Source organism: Chrysoperla carnea, chromosome 4 (assembly GCF_905475395.1).
Source record: "Chrysoperla carnea chromosome 4, inChrCarn1.1, whole genome shotgun sequence".
NCBI lineage: Eukaryota > Metazoa > Arthropoda > Insecta > Neuroptera > Chrysopidae > Chrysoperla > Chrysoperla carnea.
The window spans coordinates 18,284,800-18,302,162 of NC_058340.1; the positions used below are offsets into that span (position 1 = coordinate 18,284,800).

At 27.6% G+C, this 17,363-nt stretch overlaps 2 protein-coding genes and 1 long non-coding RNA gene across 3 annotated transcripts; 2 read left to right on the forward strand and 1 right to left on the reverse strand.

Moving 5' to 3' along the window:
* Positions 1-415: 415 nt before the first annotated feature.
* Positions 416-2,523, forward strand: LOC123297911 (ciliogenesis and planar polarity effector 2-like). Its single transcript, XM_044879740.1, has 4 exons — positions 416-621; positions 1,206-1,710; positions 2,000-2,233; positions 2,294-2,523. The coding sequence occupies exons 2-4, from the start codon at positions 1,455-1,457 to the stop codon at positions 2,521-2,523; spliced, it is 720 nt and encodes a 239-aa protein (XP_044735675.1). The 5' UTR covers positions 416-621; positions 1,206-1,454.
* A 1,198-nt stretch (positions 2,524-3,721) lies between these two features.
* Positions 3,722-6,959, reverse strand: LOC123297535 (gamma-aminobutyric acid receptor subunit gamma-4-like). The gene is made up of 4 exons (XM_044879236.1): positions 6,841-6,959; positions 6,024-6,309; positions 5,016-5,147; positions 3,722-4,480 (listed from the first exon to the last, which is right to left on the reverse strand). Exons 1-4 carry the CDS (start codon positions 6,937-6,939, stop codon positions 3,948-3,950), a joined length of 1,050 nt encoding a protein of 349 aa, XP_044735171.1. The 5' UTR covers positions 6,940-6,959; the 3' UTR covers positions 3,722-3,947.
* Positions 5,392-14,166, forward strand: LOC123297536. Its single transcript, XR_006535247.1, has 3 exons — positions 5,392-5,475; positions 7,297-7,299; positions 14,155-14,166. It is a non-coding gene; the product is annotated as an uncharacterized LOC123297536 (long non-coding RNA).
* Positions 14,167-17,363: the final 3,197 nt, after the last annotated feature.

Sequence of the window (17,363 nt, forward strand, 5' to 3'; positions counted from 1 at the left end):
AAAATGTAGCTTTTTAATATTCGACACGATATTTTACGAATAACTTATAAATTATATTGTCTATTCATGATCACGAGTGCATTTTAATATATAATTAATACATTTATAATATATACGACAATAAAGTTTTCTTTTCTTATCCATTTTTATCCATGAGCTGCATGAAAAATATTTAAAAATTGATTTGTTGGAGAATTTAAAATAACCTTTAAAATATGCTCGAGTAGACGGCTAACCCAAGTTTCTCATTCAATTAAGTTCTTCCCAGTAAAGGAAGTTATTGTAATGGGTCCGATTTTCGAAATCGAAATTTTCAACATATCTTTACGTTTCATGGTTAGGACAAGGAATTAACACCAATTTGGAGAAGAAGTATGCGTTTGTGTGTGTTTACGTATATATGTACGAAGTTTGTTTTTTGTCGTCGATTTCGCACGAATAAAACATGATATCGACTTCGTTGAGGCGATCCGAAAAGAATCTCATGACATTCGGTGGAGTCGTTTCTAGTTGGTCGAGTTTTTATTCGCACCATACCCTACCCACGGCTTGTTTAGCTAAAATTCACCTTTGTGCGAAATATCGGTACCAGGGCCCTACTATCTTCAAATCTTTCGGAAGGTAAGGTTAAATTTGACCACAAATTTGAAAAGATAGAGCAAAATTCAATTTCTTGGATTTTGATGACGCCATAAAGTTCAAAAAATCCATTTTTTCCTAAAACATCCAAATTTTATCAGATCTGAATGAAATTTTTTTTAAATCTACTAATTTTGGGTTTCAAAAAAAAATTTCCTATTTTTGATGTTTTGTTTTAACTAACATTTACCTTCGTGTGAAATATCGGTACCAGGACTCCACTATCTTCAAATTTTTTGGAGGTAGGTTAAATTTGAACACAAATTTGAAAAGTATGACCCAAATTTTGTATAATACCATTATATTATTAAAATTGGATATAATTTAGATGTTATGGAGCAAAATTCAATTTTTTGAATTTTGATGACGTCATAAGGTTCAAAAAATCAATTTTATTTAGCTGAGTGCTTTATTCAGTTATTCAGGATTGTGGGCATTTGCCTGTAGGAACGTTTATATTACGTCCTAAAAAGTCTTCTGTGACTTTTTGATTATAAGTGTTGAAAATATTTTCTTTTGTTATTTATTTACCATAATCAAAATCTCAAAATATTTTATTATTTCAGATTGTGGTTTGGGCTACCGACACCTGTCATGCATACCCATGTACTTTTAACACTTTCTATTATGGTACCAATCATATAATACTTACCTATTGTTACAATAGTTACCTGAACACATATATCCTTCTTGATCAAAAGATGGCATAGTTTTATAATAGCCATCAACAAACAGGTGGCTAAGCAGGTGTCAATTTTGTTTATCTTATTTAAAGGTATTTGTTTACTAATAAATAAATGTTTATCTGATAAACAATGGCATACCCCAGTAATATAATTTCAAATGACTGGCATCACATTATTGAAGCAGAATCAGTAATCCAAACTCTTTACGACCAAAATGGACAAAGAAGACAATTTGGTATTCTAGAAAGACCAGGTATATATTCTAATATAGAAGAAATTTCATACAAATTATGGTTTATTGGCCGATCTGGAATAGGAAAAACAACAGCCATTAATCGATTAGCTGGAGAAACAAATCAGCCACAAACTTATGTTGAAACATCAGGTAAAAATGTAAAATAAGTTGTTAATTTTTTTTAAACATTTTTAATTTTTACAGTTATCTAAGCACACCCTAAAACCTAGATCTATTTTTGTATTAAGTTATACATTTCGATTACAATGTAGACATCATCAGTATAAATTGTCTAATCGTACTCGTCTCTAATTTGGTGAAATAGATTGTAATCGAAATGCGTATTTATAATATGAAAATTGATTTTCTCTCAAACATATCTCCCTACTATTCTCATTATTTATATCTGTTACTGATAAAAGTTAATTTATTGTTTTAGGAATACGAAAAACAAATATATTTTGGCCAGCTAAAGTTTGGGAAAAAGTTTTTTTATTCAAATTGAACTGTTGGGAATGTGGAGATATTAGTGGGAAAAAATACAGTCATATAATTCCAGCTTGTCGCGATAAAGCTGATATTATAGTTGTAATATTTTCATTCACAGATCCCACAAGCCTGCGAGAGGCACAAAATATTCTAACAAGTATAGGAGACTCGACTGCTAAAATTGGTTGGTTAAACGTTAACTTGTATCGTCACTTTTATTTATTATTTTCAATTTTTTGAGTAGTTTTAGGTGTAAGATATAACCCATATAAACCAACAGCTGTAAAAATATCTGATGTTCAAGAATTAGCTAATATTTGTCAGGTTGAAGTGGCTACACTTGAAGAATCTGGAATTCATGAAGGTATATCTGAAATGTCACGTATTGCTCCAGTATTGAATGTTATTTGTCAAACATTATGGAAAAGGGATCAACAATTCGTTTTGATACAATCAAATCCAGTTCAAGTTTAAATTATTTATAACATTTTTTTTTAAATTAAAAAAAATTTTCTATAATTATGTTTTACTCTTTCATTTCTTCAAAAAAGTTCGTAAAAGTTACGAAAATCTAAATCATTTGACTATTAAACATGCAAGTATTTCCTTAAAAATTTTTAAAATGGATCTCAGAAGACAATCACCAATTGAAATCGTTTTTTATATATGTGCTTAATTTTTTTCAAATTTGAACCAAATTTTTCCCGTTTTTTACAATTTTCTAGCACTACCTCTTTGATTAAATCTAGAAAATCACAAACGAACTTTTTGGTTCGATATTTGTTAAAACTCGGTATATAAAGTAATTTTAATCAAAAATATTAATCGGGTAAATTAATTTTCTTTGACACCTCTCGAAGTCATGTAGGAATCTACGTATTTTGAAAATATTTTTGGCGGTATATCTAGAACTACTAATCTAGCTGCCAAATGGACCCGCTTTTTAGTTTTCGTGTTAAAATCACTTTATGTAAGTACTGAGTTTGATCGAAATGGGAATCAACAAATTTTTTTCCCATTTTTTGTAGTTTTCTTAATAACGAGCTTTATTGATTCGGAATTGAATAAAACTCAGCATATAAGGTAATTTTGTCACAAAAAATATAAAAACATGAATACATTTTATATATGTCTGGTTGAATTAAAAAGTTTTATTCATTTCAATTTAAAAAATGGTATTCACAGACTTTGAGGCACCTAATCCTTTATTAATATCAGTGGTTTATTAGGGGGCGGGAAGAAGGCCAGAGTCCGGGCCTTCTTAGCAAACCATGTATCAGGCTATTATACGAAATATTACTCAATTAGTATAAATTTCTATGTTATCTATTACTATGTTATCTATGTTATGGTATGAAAATATTCCTACTTATAATAATTTTAAATTATTTTAGCTAATTTTCTTTAATTATTTCATACTTGAAGTTTTTTATAAAAATGCATCACTTTGTTATGTTACTGAAAAAGTGAAAAATAAAACCCAACGTTAAAATGGCGGCGTATTTGTGTATAGGTGGAGTTACCACTTTGCCTGTGATGGTAACTCAGGCAACCATCACAGGCAAAATGGTAACTCCACCTATGGGCACCCCTGTGGGCTAATTATAGGAACCGGGCCATCGTTGGTCTTACTACCTTAATATTAACACAATTTCGAAAGATAGCCGACGAATAAATGTTATAAAAAAATTTATTTCGTTAATTCTATGTTTACAAATTATGTGTAATAATATTTGTCTCAGGGTGTTGCTCGTAAATGGCGAATACATTTCGTTTCTCTTTTTTTGGTTATTATGTTCGTTTCTCATTAATTAGAATAATTTTCAAAATTATTGGCATAAATAATTTATTCTAGACATTTCGTGTTTGTCATTCCATTTTCGTTAGTTAACTGAATTTTAAAACGCTTTATATGTTATGTAAAGCGCACAATAAATCACAAACAAAGTAAAGCTTAGAGTTGGAAATAGCAACCTCATAATATTATCAAACCATGGTGCAAAAGATGATTTAATTATAACAGGTGATGTTCTTTCATGTTTATGCCGTTCATATTCCATTAACGATGTTGTTGCTGGTGGTGCACTGGGTGCAGTTGACGTATAACTTAACGATAACGACTTTAAATATGCTATCAATATCGTATGCATAAATGCGTACAAACTTAATATAATACATCCCAAATACCAGATATCTAGTGCTGTTAATTTTGGTGAATAAACCGAACAAGATACGGTACTGTATAAAAATATTTCACCAATTATTGGTAACATTGATACGTAAAATCGAAATTGGTATACATCTTTAAAAGACATCCAAAAAGTTGTGTAGGACATTATGAGCAACAATATAACGGGGATAAATTTACACAAAATTATACGTTCATATCGTCGTTTAACTGTTAATTTCACCACTACGACAGAAAATTTTCCTAAAAAAAAAGAACATGATTTTTTACCAAATATTCCATATTTTTAGGGTACTTGACGGATCTTAAACTTTTATTTATTTTACTGGCATTAGCTTAAAATTTTTTAAGAATAATAGCTTACATCATTTTTTGGCATATTACGACTTTATCTCACATTGACTTGTTTAGCGGAAATGATTGAAAATTTTTGACACTTCTCAACCAAATGAGACCATTATTCATTTAACAGTTTCATATTTGCTGAGATATTTGAGTTTTAAAATACAAAAAAATGATTATTACCGAGAAATTTCAAAAAAATAAAGTTATCGTACTGACTCGTATACTTGAACTAATATAGACTTTTCGAAAAAGCTAAATTCTCGCAATAGCTTCATTTGTTGCTCATATCCTATTTTCCAAAACAATAAAGTTTATCCCGATATTTTGAATAATATTTTTACTTTAGGAATTTCAAAAGGTATCAAGAGATTTCTTTATGTGAAACATTAAAAATTGGTCAAATACTCTGTTCAAAATCTCCACTCTAATTTACCTGAAGGTCTTATATCCACTTCAGAATACGTTCGTACATTGATTAAATCAAAATCATGAAGTTGGGCCAAAGTCTGTATTTGAACAGGCATTTTTGTCCACACCAACATTACTTCATCAATTGAAAATCTATCTGCAAAGAATGGAATAGGGTATTTTTACTCTACAGGAGAAAAAAAATTTAAAAATACATTTTTGAGATTGCTAACACAAAAAGTAGTCGGAAAATTTTAGTTCTAGTTCATAAAATAACAAAATAAATTTTAAAATTCAATTCAAATAGTTTTCAGGTTTTTTAATCTGTTTTTTAACACATTGAAATATTAGCCGCTGTGTTGTTACCGTTATACGGCTAATAAAAAAGTTTAAATTATCATACAAAATATCAGCGCATTTGTTTGCACAGCCAACTGACGTCATGACCACAGAGCAATATGACGTCCACTGCGTCCAGCGTTTTCGTTAAACTACGTGATGATGATGATAACAGACTCAAACTGGGTTTCAGAAAGCGTTGAATAGATAAAAGGATCTTAAGAAAACCTAGTAATTTTCAAAATACTTTTCAAATGCATGAACAAAGTGTTTAACAAAAAAGTAGGGTCTTTTAATGGTTTATAGTCGTTGCATCGATCATTACTGTTTTTTAAGATTTAAGCCTGCTTGTGGCTGCAATATTAACTTCTTGCCGTCATTAGTTTTCCCAACATCGAAATCGCATCTTTTGGTTCGAAATTAGGCCTAAATCATGACTTCCATCAAAGTCATGTATAAATGATTTTTGTTTTAATTTTTGTAATTTTCTCAAATATCTAATTCAGAAACTTCAACAAAATAAAACAAGTAATTTTTTGCCCAATTTATATTTAAATTATTTTTGTGGGTAATTTTTACCAACAAAATGACGAAAATATTATTAAATTTAGTGACAACTCTAGTTTAGAGGACATGTTGGCCCACAACTTAGCAAATCCGATCACTCATAACAATAAATTGAAAAAATACTTACATGAACTCCACTTAATTAAACATTCTTGTGTATCAAACGGGTAATGCTTAAAATATCGGCTACATTGTACAATAAAAGTTTTTTTCGAATTATGTGTAACACGATGACTATTTGCACGCCAATATTGAGTTATTTCGTCTTGAACTCGATTTGTAAATCGCCCTTCAGTTAAAGTTATTAAAGGTTCCCAAATTTTACCATTCACAGCATCGGTTTTAGTTTTATCATTATTTTCGATACGGGAATCTTCCCATTCAAGATTTAAAAGTGTTGTGATTTCGACTTCCTAAATTCACAGAAAAAATATGATAATTCTTAAAGAAACATTAATAAAACTTATTTCCATTCTTAATATTTGACTTCAGAAACGGGATAAATGAGATACTTTCAGATCTTTACCATCCTCCGACTTGATGTTCCCACAGAAATTGACCCAAGAAATAGTGAACCAAGGATACTCTTGCTTACAATGGAAGGACGTGGTACTTAAAGGAAAGTTTAGAGGAAATAATGCGCATGTATGGGAATCGATATACATCACGCAAGAAAGAATGGCAAAGATTCCTGCTGGATAAAATGTAGAGGTCTAGCTAGCGAATATATAAGAAAATAAACTTGTACGTTTATGCTCGTAAATATATGACACTCTGGCCTACGATTAAAACAGCGCGCAACTTTACAGAAAATGGAGACAGTTGCTGAAATTTTTCGTATTTTATTTCAAAATATCTTTTGAGAATGACTAATTATCATAAAAAAAATGGTATACCAAAAAAATTAAATTCATATCATAAAAACTGTAGCTATATTTACCTACCATTTGATTCAAATTAACAAAATCCATTTTTAAAATAATTAAAGTGACATTTACAAAAACTGAGTTACTAGTTTCAAAGAAATCATTAAAATGTACCATTTCACATTGTGTACATGGTCTTATCACTTCAACGTCACTATAATCGATTTCAGTAGTATTCGTAAGTTTCAACGAACTTAATAAAAATGCACAAATAATTAAAATTAATCCCATATTTTCCAATTCATTAAAATCATTCTTCGGTACAAAACTAACACGTTCAATGTAATTTATCGAGAATATTTTTTGTTATTGTCGCATCAATATATTTTTTTATACAATGCCTGTTAAGATCATTAAAAGAATTTTATAAAAACAAATGTGTTAATTTTATTACAATATTAAAATTTATTAGAATTTCATTTATGAATTTAGATTTGATATAAATAAAAAAGAATAATTGCAAAAAATGAAAAGTTAGTCAAAATTGTTAATTATAATTTCTACATCCTTAAATTTTTGCTTACCAAAGACTTCAAGCTTCAACTATTTAATTGTTTTGATATACATTCTTTATAGCCAGTTAATAAATTAATTAATCATTATTATGTCCCTAAATATCTTTAATAAATCACCTTTTCGGAGAGCCCGATGATCAAATTCTCTGAAGAAAAATTAAGAGGCCTTTGCAAATCACAAACGAAAGATAATTATTAATTTATATAAAATTAAAATCGAATGTACTGATTAGTTTAGTGTGCCTAACGCGTTTATTGGAAATTTTGGCTTTTGTCTACCCAGCATTTTCAAAAGCTCCTGGATCCGGATTTTGAATCGGATATGATTTGTTCACGTCTAAATGTACAGTGTGTCCACGGATAGAAGTAACTATACCTGTAAATTTTCTTATTTTGCATTTTAAGAAAAAAAATCATTCTTTATTTTGCTTATTCTGAAAAATATGTAGGCATATTTAAAACTTCTAAATAAAATCAATTTACATGCATGTAAAAAATGATGTTTTAAATACACAGATCTTCTTGATATTTTGTATAGAGTCATAATTGTTAATTGCGAGCTTTTCTTAGTAACATTTTGAAGGATAGTTTACCAAAAAGAAAAATAGTGATTCCAAATTTTTGGCTACCGTGTACATTGTTAGAAGTTTTAACCTCATAATAACATTTGTCCCATATATGGGATAAAATATTTTACAACCGTTGAGCCCAATTGACAGATTGAAAAATATTATAACTATCGGATAATTTGAAAGTTTAAAAATAAAGTTTACTTAATAGTTTTTTAAAATTTCCCGTACATGGCACATAAAATATCATAGTTTGTAATTTTTCGTCATTTAAAATAAAAAATGAATGTCCCATATTTGGAACAAAAATTATCAAGTGATTTAAAAATGAATTAAGTGGCTGGTTATCATGAGGTTAAAGATGTCTACATACTTTTCATAATAAGCAAATTTTTTTTGACTTATTTTCTTAAAATGCAAAATAAGAAAATTTACAAATATAGTTACCTATATCTGTAAACACACTGTATATATTTCTTCACGTATAGAGAGTGTATATGACCAAATAAATAGTCGATAATCAGCGAGATGTTACATTACGCCGAAACAAGCATTTTGTTTAAAAAAAAAGTCATGCATCCGGAAACACATAGGGCAAAGATATCCAAAAAATGTTTCGAATATCTTTGCCCTAGATGAGATCAATTTCTGATCAATGACATTCTTTATTATACGAGCTAAATGATCAAAATATTCCATCGATAGTCAAATAAAACTACAAGAAATTTAAATAAAACAATACACTGTTTATTATTACAATAGTGATCAATCGTGAGAAATTACAATTAAAAATACGTTCTAATTTAAAATAAGTACAGTATTATCCTATAATAATGACTAGAAGTAATTTTTGTCAACTATTAATATAATAATTTTCAAGTAAAGGAAGTATTCATATTTAAAATCATAACATTAATTATGATATTATGGTAATTATTTAAATAATAAACAATCTGAAAGTTAAACGATGGTACATTTGAATGCCATAAACTCGAACTAGTTGAATATAGTAATTATCATTTACATGCAGTAAGTTTATTTAGATTTGTTCATGTTTATTTCATTTGAATGTACTTAATAAAAGGTATCTTAAAAGATATAATTTTACAGTTCGATCTGAATAATTTGTACTTTAAGGATATTCCAAAATAACTCTTCGTTCTTTCAAGATTTGATGCCAAAAATTTAATTTAATTTAATGATTCCATTGGATCAATTTTTAGCAAACATTTATTCGGTTTTCGCTCAATAGGTTGTTTCGGTATTTAAAGAATTTACGTTAACCGTAGTGAAATTAAGCAGATTGTTATTTTTTGTTACTTTTATTAGGTACGGATGAATTTTTGAATAAAATACGCAGTTATTTATCCTCCCGATTTTCTCGGACTTCACATTATTTTATCAACTTGCATATTATATATTTCGAAAATAAATCAAATTGATATTCCCATTTTACGTTTTTAATGTAATGACATCAGATCCTAAAAAACTAAGAGAATTGAAGAACTATCGATTTATATTATTAATCCGATACGATTATATTCGACTTAACAAATTATATTTTACGATTTTATCATTTACCCGATACGGTTATATTCAATTTTTTTGAATACTTCCTAATCTGTTAGAAGAATTAAAATAAAATTAAAATGACACCCTTGCAATGTTTATAGGAATGTCAAGAATTTATTCGAAACTATAAAATTTAAAAGATTTCAGTACATAATATTTTTAAAATAGCCTCTACAACAATTAAAATATCACTTATTTATAAATTTGGACAGTTTGACATACTTATTATTTTCGATTTTTATCAATTACATGATTTTGTTTCGCCCAACAATGAATTTGGAATTCCTTCAAACTACTATGACCTAATTCGACAATTTTCACTGTCGTTTATTTTATTTTGTCGTTTATCTTGAATTTATAGAAAATTTTTGGATATAAATTTTTTGTATATATGTTCGATTTATATTTAATTTTTATTTTAATGACAGAAACAATTTGAAAAACCTGGACTGCCAGCTTTATCATAAATTTATAGAGATTGTACAATTATTATTATTTTTTAGTATTAAATAATCAATCTATTTGTATTAATTGTAATCCTAACATTTTAGGATTGTTTGGTCATTAGATTTTGGATTCGCAATATATTCAAAACAAGAGAGTGAAAATTGTCAAATTGGACTAAAATTGTTGTTTGCAATAGTCCCAAGATATTGGTATGTATAGTGTGAGCTAATTATCCTTCTTTAAGTTGGTTAATGGCCTACTTTTGTTTTTTGTTTATTAATTATTTAATATAACTCTCTCCCGGCACCCAGTCAAAAAACTTTTGACTTATTATCCAAGTCAACCCTAGTAGCTCAGATGGTTAAAGCGTAACGAAATCCGTTCGCAATATACCTAGGGTAGCGGGTTCGATTCCCATCGTCACAAAAAAAATTAATTCAATTAATAGCTGTGATGGCCTGGTGTATTGCATGGTATATGCATGAACGAGATGCACTCAGCCTCTGAAAATAATTAAGGAACTGATAAATGAAATTATCAGCGTAAAAGGTGGTAAAACACATATATGGTATCACAATGTAGCTCTATAGCTTAAGTGCGACCTTTGTGGACAGCCAATATAACCTAACCTAACCTACCCATGCTATACGCATTTACAAAACTAAGGTTATAAACCAAGTTTGTTACTGTTGTTGTACGTCTCACACATATACTAGGAATGAATACACATATATACTAGGATGAATACAAATATACTCCCCTCCATTAAAAATAATCCTAAATGGTGAATAATTTTCATTTTTTGAATGATTCGAAATATAATATTTTTCAAAACATTAATTTTGTAAACTCGACAAAATTAAGGCTTGTCGTCTCCTTCCTCCTTCACCGGAAAAATTAAAATTATTGCCGTGTTCTCACGCTTCTTCCACACTACGTGTGTTAAAAATGGAATTTTTAATAGCATTTATCTCATGTTGGGCGACATAAATTATCTGCAAATTTAAACAGCGTGTGTATTAGGTTTAATCACTTATATTCGGCGTAACCCATCAGTAAGTAATGTTCCCATAAATAAGTAATGTTCAAACCATCCAAATTTGAACAAAACATTATTACTATGTAACAATTTTGATAAAAAAAACATTGCATCATAAAAACTAATCATATTAATAATACTAATATTTAACACACGTGTTTTTATACTGATACAAAAAAAAAACAGCTTATGATATAAAAATGCTTTCGTCAAAAAATATTTTTGATGTGTATACAATTATCCGAATTATTTGATTTACCTAAAGAAAATTCTTTCTACATGTTGTGTGAATAAAACATTCTTGATAACATTTAATTTAAATTCAATTCCACATTTAATATTAAACATTCACTTAAATTTTAATTATTTTTTCATGATTTCGATTCAGGTTTACATAATTATTTTGAATTTGTTATTTAATTTTTCAAATAACAGTCATTATTTATAAAAAATAAATAAATTCAAAAAATAGTCTAAAACATTTTAAAACATAATCTAAAACAAATTATTTCACCTACAAGCCCGCTAATTAAATGTCATTTATCCGCTCGAAAATACAATTAAAATCCCGATATCATATTCCCCCTTAAAGTAGTGAGCACCATTGTGTTAAGTTAACACGGGTAGTGATTTACAAACACTGAGTAACCACAAGGAATACTTTCAAAATTCTCTGATAACTTTTCAGTATAATTTCTCTTACTTTCCCTGATTTTTTAAAAATTTATACAGATTAAAACCACACTGAATTTTAAAGTCACTAGAAGGAACAATTTTGGGGCAAATAAACTTGATTCTTGTGTTTTACATCATAGAATTTCAAGCGATATCCGTATATTTGGGTACTGATTATATCATTACCTTTATATTTGATTTTTATACAATCTAAAAAAAAATTTTTTTATGAGAATTTTTAGTTTTTTTTTTTTGAGAATTACAAATGCCACGAAATTGTAGTTCTTTTGACTATTAGACAAATATTTTCTCGGAAATTGCCTGAAAACAATCCGAGAAATCGTTCTTCGTGTAGAATTTTAGACGTTATCTCAGAAATTATGCATCTAATCTTCAAATAAAAACGATTTTAGAATTTTTTTATCAAAATTGCCTTATGTACGTTTTATTGAAACTGGAAACAGAAAATTGTTCTCAATTTTCTTAAGGAAAAAAATTGAAAAAATCACAAATAACTTTTTGTTTCTGTATATAGAGTAATTTTAACCTAAAAATTCATTAATTGGATTCATTTAACTTTTGTTGTACGATACCATATATTTCTCCGAGGGAGTTTTGTCAGTGAGAAAGAAGAGAAATAATTTTGTTCAGTAAATAAAATTTTGCTTCCTTGTGTGAAGTAACCGATCGTTAGATATTAACTAGCGAGCTATTATTGGTATATGATTTGTCGGGTCAATTAATTATCATTAATAGTCACTATTTACATTTATATTACTAATTCCATTTTCAAGTCTATAACTTTCATTTATCCAGGACTGTCTTTACCAGGGTACAAGGGGTACGTGGCACCCGGACGTAAACGCTTGAGGCGCCTATAGATAGATTTACGAAGACTAATAAAAAACAAACGATTTACAAAAGTAAGCGAGGTTGATTTACGAAGACTAATGAAAAACAAAGGTTTTACAAAGATAAGAAAGGTTGATTTACAAAGGTTAAAAAAAGCGGCGCGGTTTGATTTTCGCACCATGACGCCCGATATGGTTAAGACGACCCTGTATTTATCAATACACTAAACACTTCCGTTTCCCTTAACTAAAACATTTGCTAATACCGACAATAATCACATACCAATTTTACCTACAAAAACACTAAATAAATCAAATATATAAAAAATTTAATGACCGTATTTTATATCTCCGACATAAAAACAATATTTTAAATACTATATGGTACTATACGGTATTTTTAAAATTTTAAAAACTAAAAAGATTTGTTCTCATTCTTCCATGGTGTTTCAAGCGATAATTTTTTTTTTAAATATCTAAAATTTAAATTGAGCATGATTTTTTTGTTGGTAATTTCCATTTGCTAAGTTTGCTAAAATATTTTTTTTAATACAAAAATGGCACCAAAATAACACTATACGTATCACCCACGTTACAAAATACAGTTTCTATTTTCATTGATGGCGTTAAATTTTCAGAGTTAAGCCCTCGACGCGTTTAAAGGGTTTTGTTTTTTACATGTTTGCTGGCTTTAACCTACTTGAGATAAAGTTTGTAAAAATATTGTTAGGCAAAGTTTTTTCCTAAAAAAGGACATAAATTTCCAAAATTGATTGTCTGGTAACGGAAATCACAGTTTTTAGATTGCAGTATTTCTCAAGACACTGGACAATACACAAAAATTTTTTCAATGCTTCAATGCATTGTTTTCCAATGCTTGATTACATGAGTTAAGCTATTGTAATAAAAGTTGTGAAAGTATCTACAACGTGGGGATAGAAATCACTATTTCTTGTAATTCGATAAAAATTCCGTTACTAATAAGTCTTGTATACAAACATGAATTTACTTATTTCCAAGGAAAAGCGATGGCCAAACCAATTTAATTATTTTCAAGTATCCATTATTAATTTGAAAGAGAAAATTTTTCTAAGGGCTGCCATAACTAGAAGTTCTTAGCTGCCTATGGATACACGGGGACATTTTTTCACAATCCGAGATCATAGATATATACATTTTTGTTTTTCATGATGAAATAAAACTGAAAATTTTTGTAACGTGCGTGTTAAACAAACTACAGGTATATAAAAAGTTATGTGATTGAGCGCTCATATATTAGAAAATAATCTAATTTGTTGATGAATAGATTAAAATTCTCATCTTATAAAGTGAAATTATGAGTATAAATAAATACCTAAGATTATTAAAAATATATTTATAAATTAAATAAAACTTTAGTAGGGTTTTTTTTATTGAAAAGTTTTTAGGCGGCTAATAAATTACTGGTTTTAGATTGTCACCAATTTCACTAATTAGTCTTAAATAATTATAAATAAATTTTATCAGGCACTATTGTTAATAAAATAAAATCTAATATTCCATATAAATAAGGAATATATTTTTTTATACATCACCTCCATTGTTTGTCATATAAAACATACCGTATACAGGCAGTACCAAAAATGTTTACGATCAATAACTACATATACTGACATATTCTCGAGTAAATTTTTATATAAAACGTAATAATTATAATTGAATACTTGACAATAAAATTAACGAAAATGATTGAAAAATGGAATGTTTTCTTATTTAGACATTTAACTATTTTGACGTCTCCATAGCATATTTTAATAAAGTTTCATTTTTTAAGGTATTTCAATATCCAGTGCACGTGTAAAAATGAAAAAGATACCAAAAATTGTAAATTTTATGTATCAATTAATCGCCCTTTTATACGACTTTTGTGAAAAAATCATATCGATTTTCTGTACGTTTTACGGGAAATTACCTATCAAAGTCAGTGTTTTTATCAAAAAAAAAGAGCATTTATACCAAAAAACGTGACTTCGATAGTTAATTTCTCATAAACCGTATACAGAAACAATATGAACTTTTCACAAAAGACGTATAAAAGGACCATTTATTGAAAAAATTTTTTTTAATTTTTTATACCATTTTCATTCCACTCTTGGTCACAAAAATGCACGTGTTTTACCATTCTAAGTGTTATAACTATAACATTATGTGTGAATCACATGTAATGTTATAGTAATAACACTTAGAATGGTTTAAATCGTGCTTTTTGAACGGCATGAAATATATATTGATATCGAAATACCTTAACTAGAGGTGTTTGTAAAACGTACTAAAACTTTATAAAATTATTTTTTAGTAGTTGATTTTATGAAGTTCTTTTCCCGATCGAAATATTTAGTAATTTCAGTTTATAAAAATTTTGAGAATCAAATATTCAATCATTTTTTACATACCTATAGACATAATATGACATATTGAATTTTTTTAATATTTTGTACAAATACGAGTAAATGGTAGTTTTTTAGTCGGACGCTAGAAATTTCTGTGTAAAATACAAAATACATATAACATGTTATTAAAAATATGTGTTCCGTAAAAAAATTTTCATTTTTAATGCACAAATTGCATTCTACTTCATTTATATTTTAACATTTAAAATCCCAAATTTATGCAAATAAGTGCTTCACTTTTATTTTTCCAATAATTAGAACAAAATTATTTAATTATATCCCTTCTTTCATAAAATTTTATATTTATTTATAATTTTATAAATTGGGGTTATTTAGTTGATCATTAAACGCACGCAACTTTATGCCCACATTACGTGTTATTCAAAAAATGAATTCTAACTTTCAAGAATGTTGAATTGTTTCATAAAAGTTTGCGATTCAAATTTTGATACATCATTATACATATATGAATAAAAACAATCGGTAGTCCGGACTGTATTATTTGCATAATCTTATCATTACATTAACATGGCAGTAAAAATTACACTTGTTATAAAATCAGTTCCTAGAGTATTTAAAAAAAAACTATATTATTTTACTTATACTCCAGTAACTCAAAACAACGTAAATCAGGCCTTACTTTATTAATACATTCAAATACAATAACGACATACTCTATTCAAAATTTGTACAAAACCCAACTGCGTTAAACTGAGTAAAACTGATCATTTTGTTATATCTGTTATTGGACGTATAGAAATGAATTTAGAATATATTGCTTTTTTTACTTATTGTATATTAATTATAAATTATATAATGTATTAAAAATTAACATTAAATATTTTTGCAATCACAAAACCTACTCGGGGTTTTTCCAGCTCTATATTATCTTCGCTTCAATGAATATGATTTAAAACAAGTATGGATTCGTGGAACTTCATGAAAGATGTTTTAAATATGCTTTTTCCTGCCAAATAATGGAAAACAAAGAATCGATTTTGAGGAATAGAAATTTTTGTAATGTTACCAATGCGACGAAGCATACGACTAAAAAGATTCTCTAAGTTTTAAGAAACATGTTGCACACAATTTTGTAAAACAGTCACCTTATTTATAACGTCGCCTAATGTATATTGACCACAAAATTGCCTTTGTTACTCAAGGAGGTAAACCAATCAGTGTAATTAAAAATCTTTTTTTTGTAATAATTGTTCAGTCAAGTCAGCATTTACAGTTATATAATTCCTAAAAACTATTTGCGGTACTGGGACTTAAGTTTTAAGGTAGCACGAACGCTAAGGCAAGTTTAGATTTGTGGTTGAAATTATTTGTATCTTATTTTCAACTTTAATGATGAATTTTATTATAACTTCATAATTGCAGACGAAAAATAAGAATACAATTTCCATCGACTAGTTTTGGAGAATGTTAAAAATATGTCTACTTTTGAAGTCATTTATTTATTTAAATAATTGGGCAATCTAAAATTTTCAGAATTGATTTAGACTTAGTACAATTTCATTTTTAAAAAAAATCAAGCCTTTTATCCAAAATTTCCCTGGCGCTCATACATCCTTAACTATTTATAATAACGTAAAAAACAAAAAACTTATAATCATACAGTACACCAAAACATAAGTTGCAAAATAAAACCATCTTTTTAAGACGAATCGTGCAATCATAACCCAGACTTGGGTACATTGTGTTATTTGGAATTATTTAAATGCACTGACATCCATTGAAACACACGTTACAGCCCTATTTATCAAAGATGCTTTTAAATTACCGTAAATTCGGCCTAAAGAGATTAATTTGATAACTGCCCGTATTTTTTGTGATTAACATTATTTAATTCTTTTCTATACGTCTCGATGTCGACGTCATTAATTTTTTAACATTTGTGTATATTATTCTATACATTTAATAATTTAGTAACACTTTAATGACTGGCACATTTAATATATTATTCAACAATAATTATATTGTGATATCAAATATGATATGGAATGTTTGCTTTTTTTTCATAATTTTGTTCAAAATTCGTAACATTTATTTTTTTCATATTTAAATATTATAGTCTATAATGTTCAAATTATTATCAGAAGTGTAATCATAATATATCATCAAACATAATAATATTAAATCAACGATTCAAGGCACCTTCACAGTTAAACTCATACACACAAAATATTTTTCAAATTTTATCTTTTAAATTTTGAGAATCTTATATATTATAATACTAATTTGATTAAAGCATTTTTTGTATTGGAATTCAGTCTAAAAATAAAAAATATACCTAAAATAAAGATAAATTGCTCAATGACATAAAACATAAAAATGATGGAACATATTGAAAAGACATTCTCAATTTTCTACGTAAAACTAATTATATATCGGATGTTTGTTTGTAAAAATAATTATAGAGAGCTTTGTATTGTGAAGTT

What these genes read in the sequence shown, in the direction of transcription:
- LOC123297911 (XM_044879740.1), top strand. Translation starts at nt 1,455, where the DNA reads ATGGCATACCCCAGTAATATAATTTCAAATGACTGGCATCACATTATT. An exon ending in AACTTATGTTGAAACATCAG is followed by an intron (nt 1,711 to 1,999) that starts GTAAAAATGTAA and finishes TTATTGTTTTAG; the next exon opens with GAATACGAAAAACAAATATA. An exon ending in AGACTCGACTGCTAAAATTG is followed by an intron (nt 2,234 to 2,293) that starts GTTGGTTAAACG and finishes TTTTTTGAGTAG; the next exon opens with TTTTAGGTGTAAGATATAAC.
- LOC123297535 (XM_044879236.1), bottom strand. Translation starts at nt 6,939, where the DNA reads ATGGTACATTTTAATGATTTCTTTGAAACTAGTAACTCAGTTTTTGTA. An exon ending in TTGTTAATTTGAATCAAATG is followed by an intron (nt 6,310 to 6,840) that starts GTAGGTAAATAT and finishes CTGTGAATTTAG; the next exon opens with GAAGTCGAAATCACAACACT. An exon ending in TTTAATTAAGTGGAGTTCAT is followed by an intron (nt 5,148 to 6,023) that starts GTAAGTATTTTT and finishes CATTCTTTGCAG; the next exon opens with ATAGATTTTCAATTGATGAA.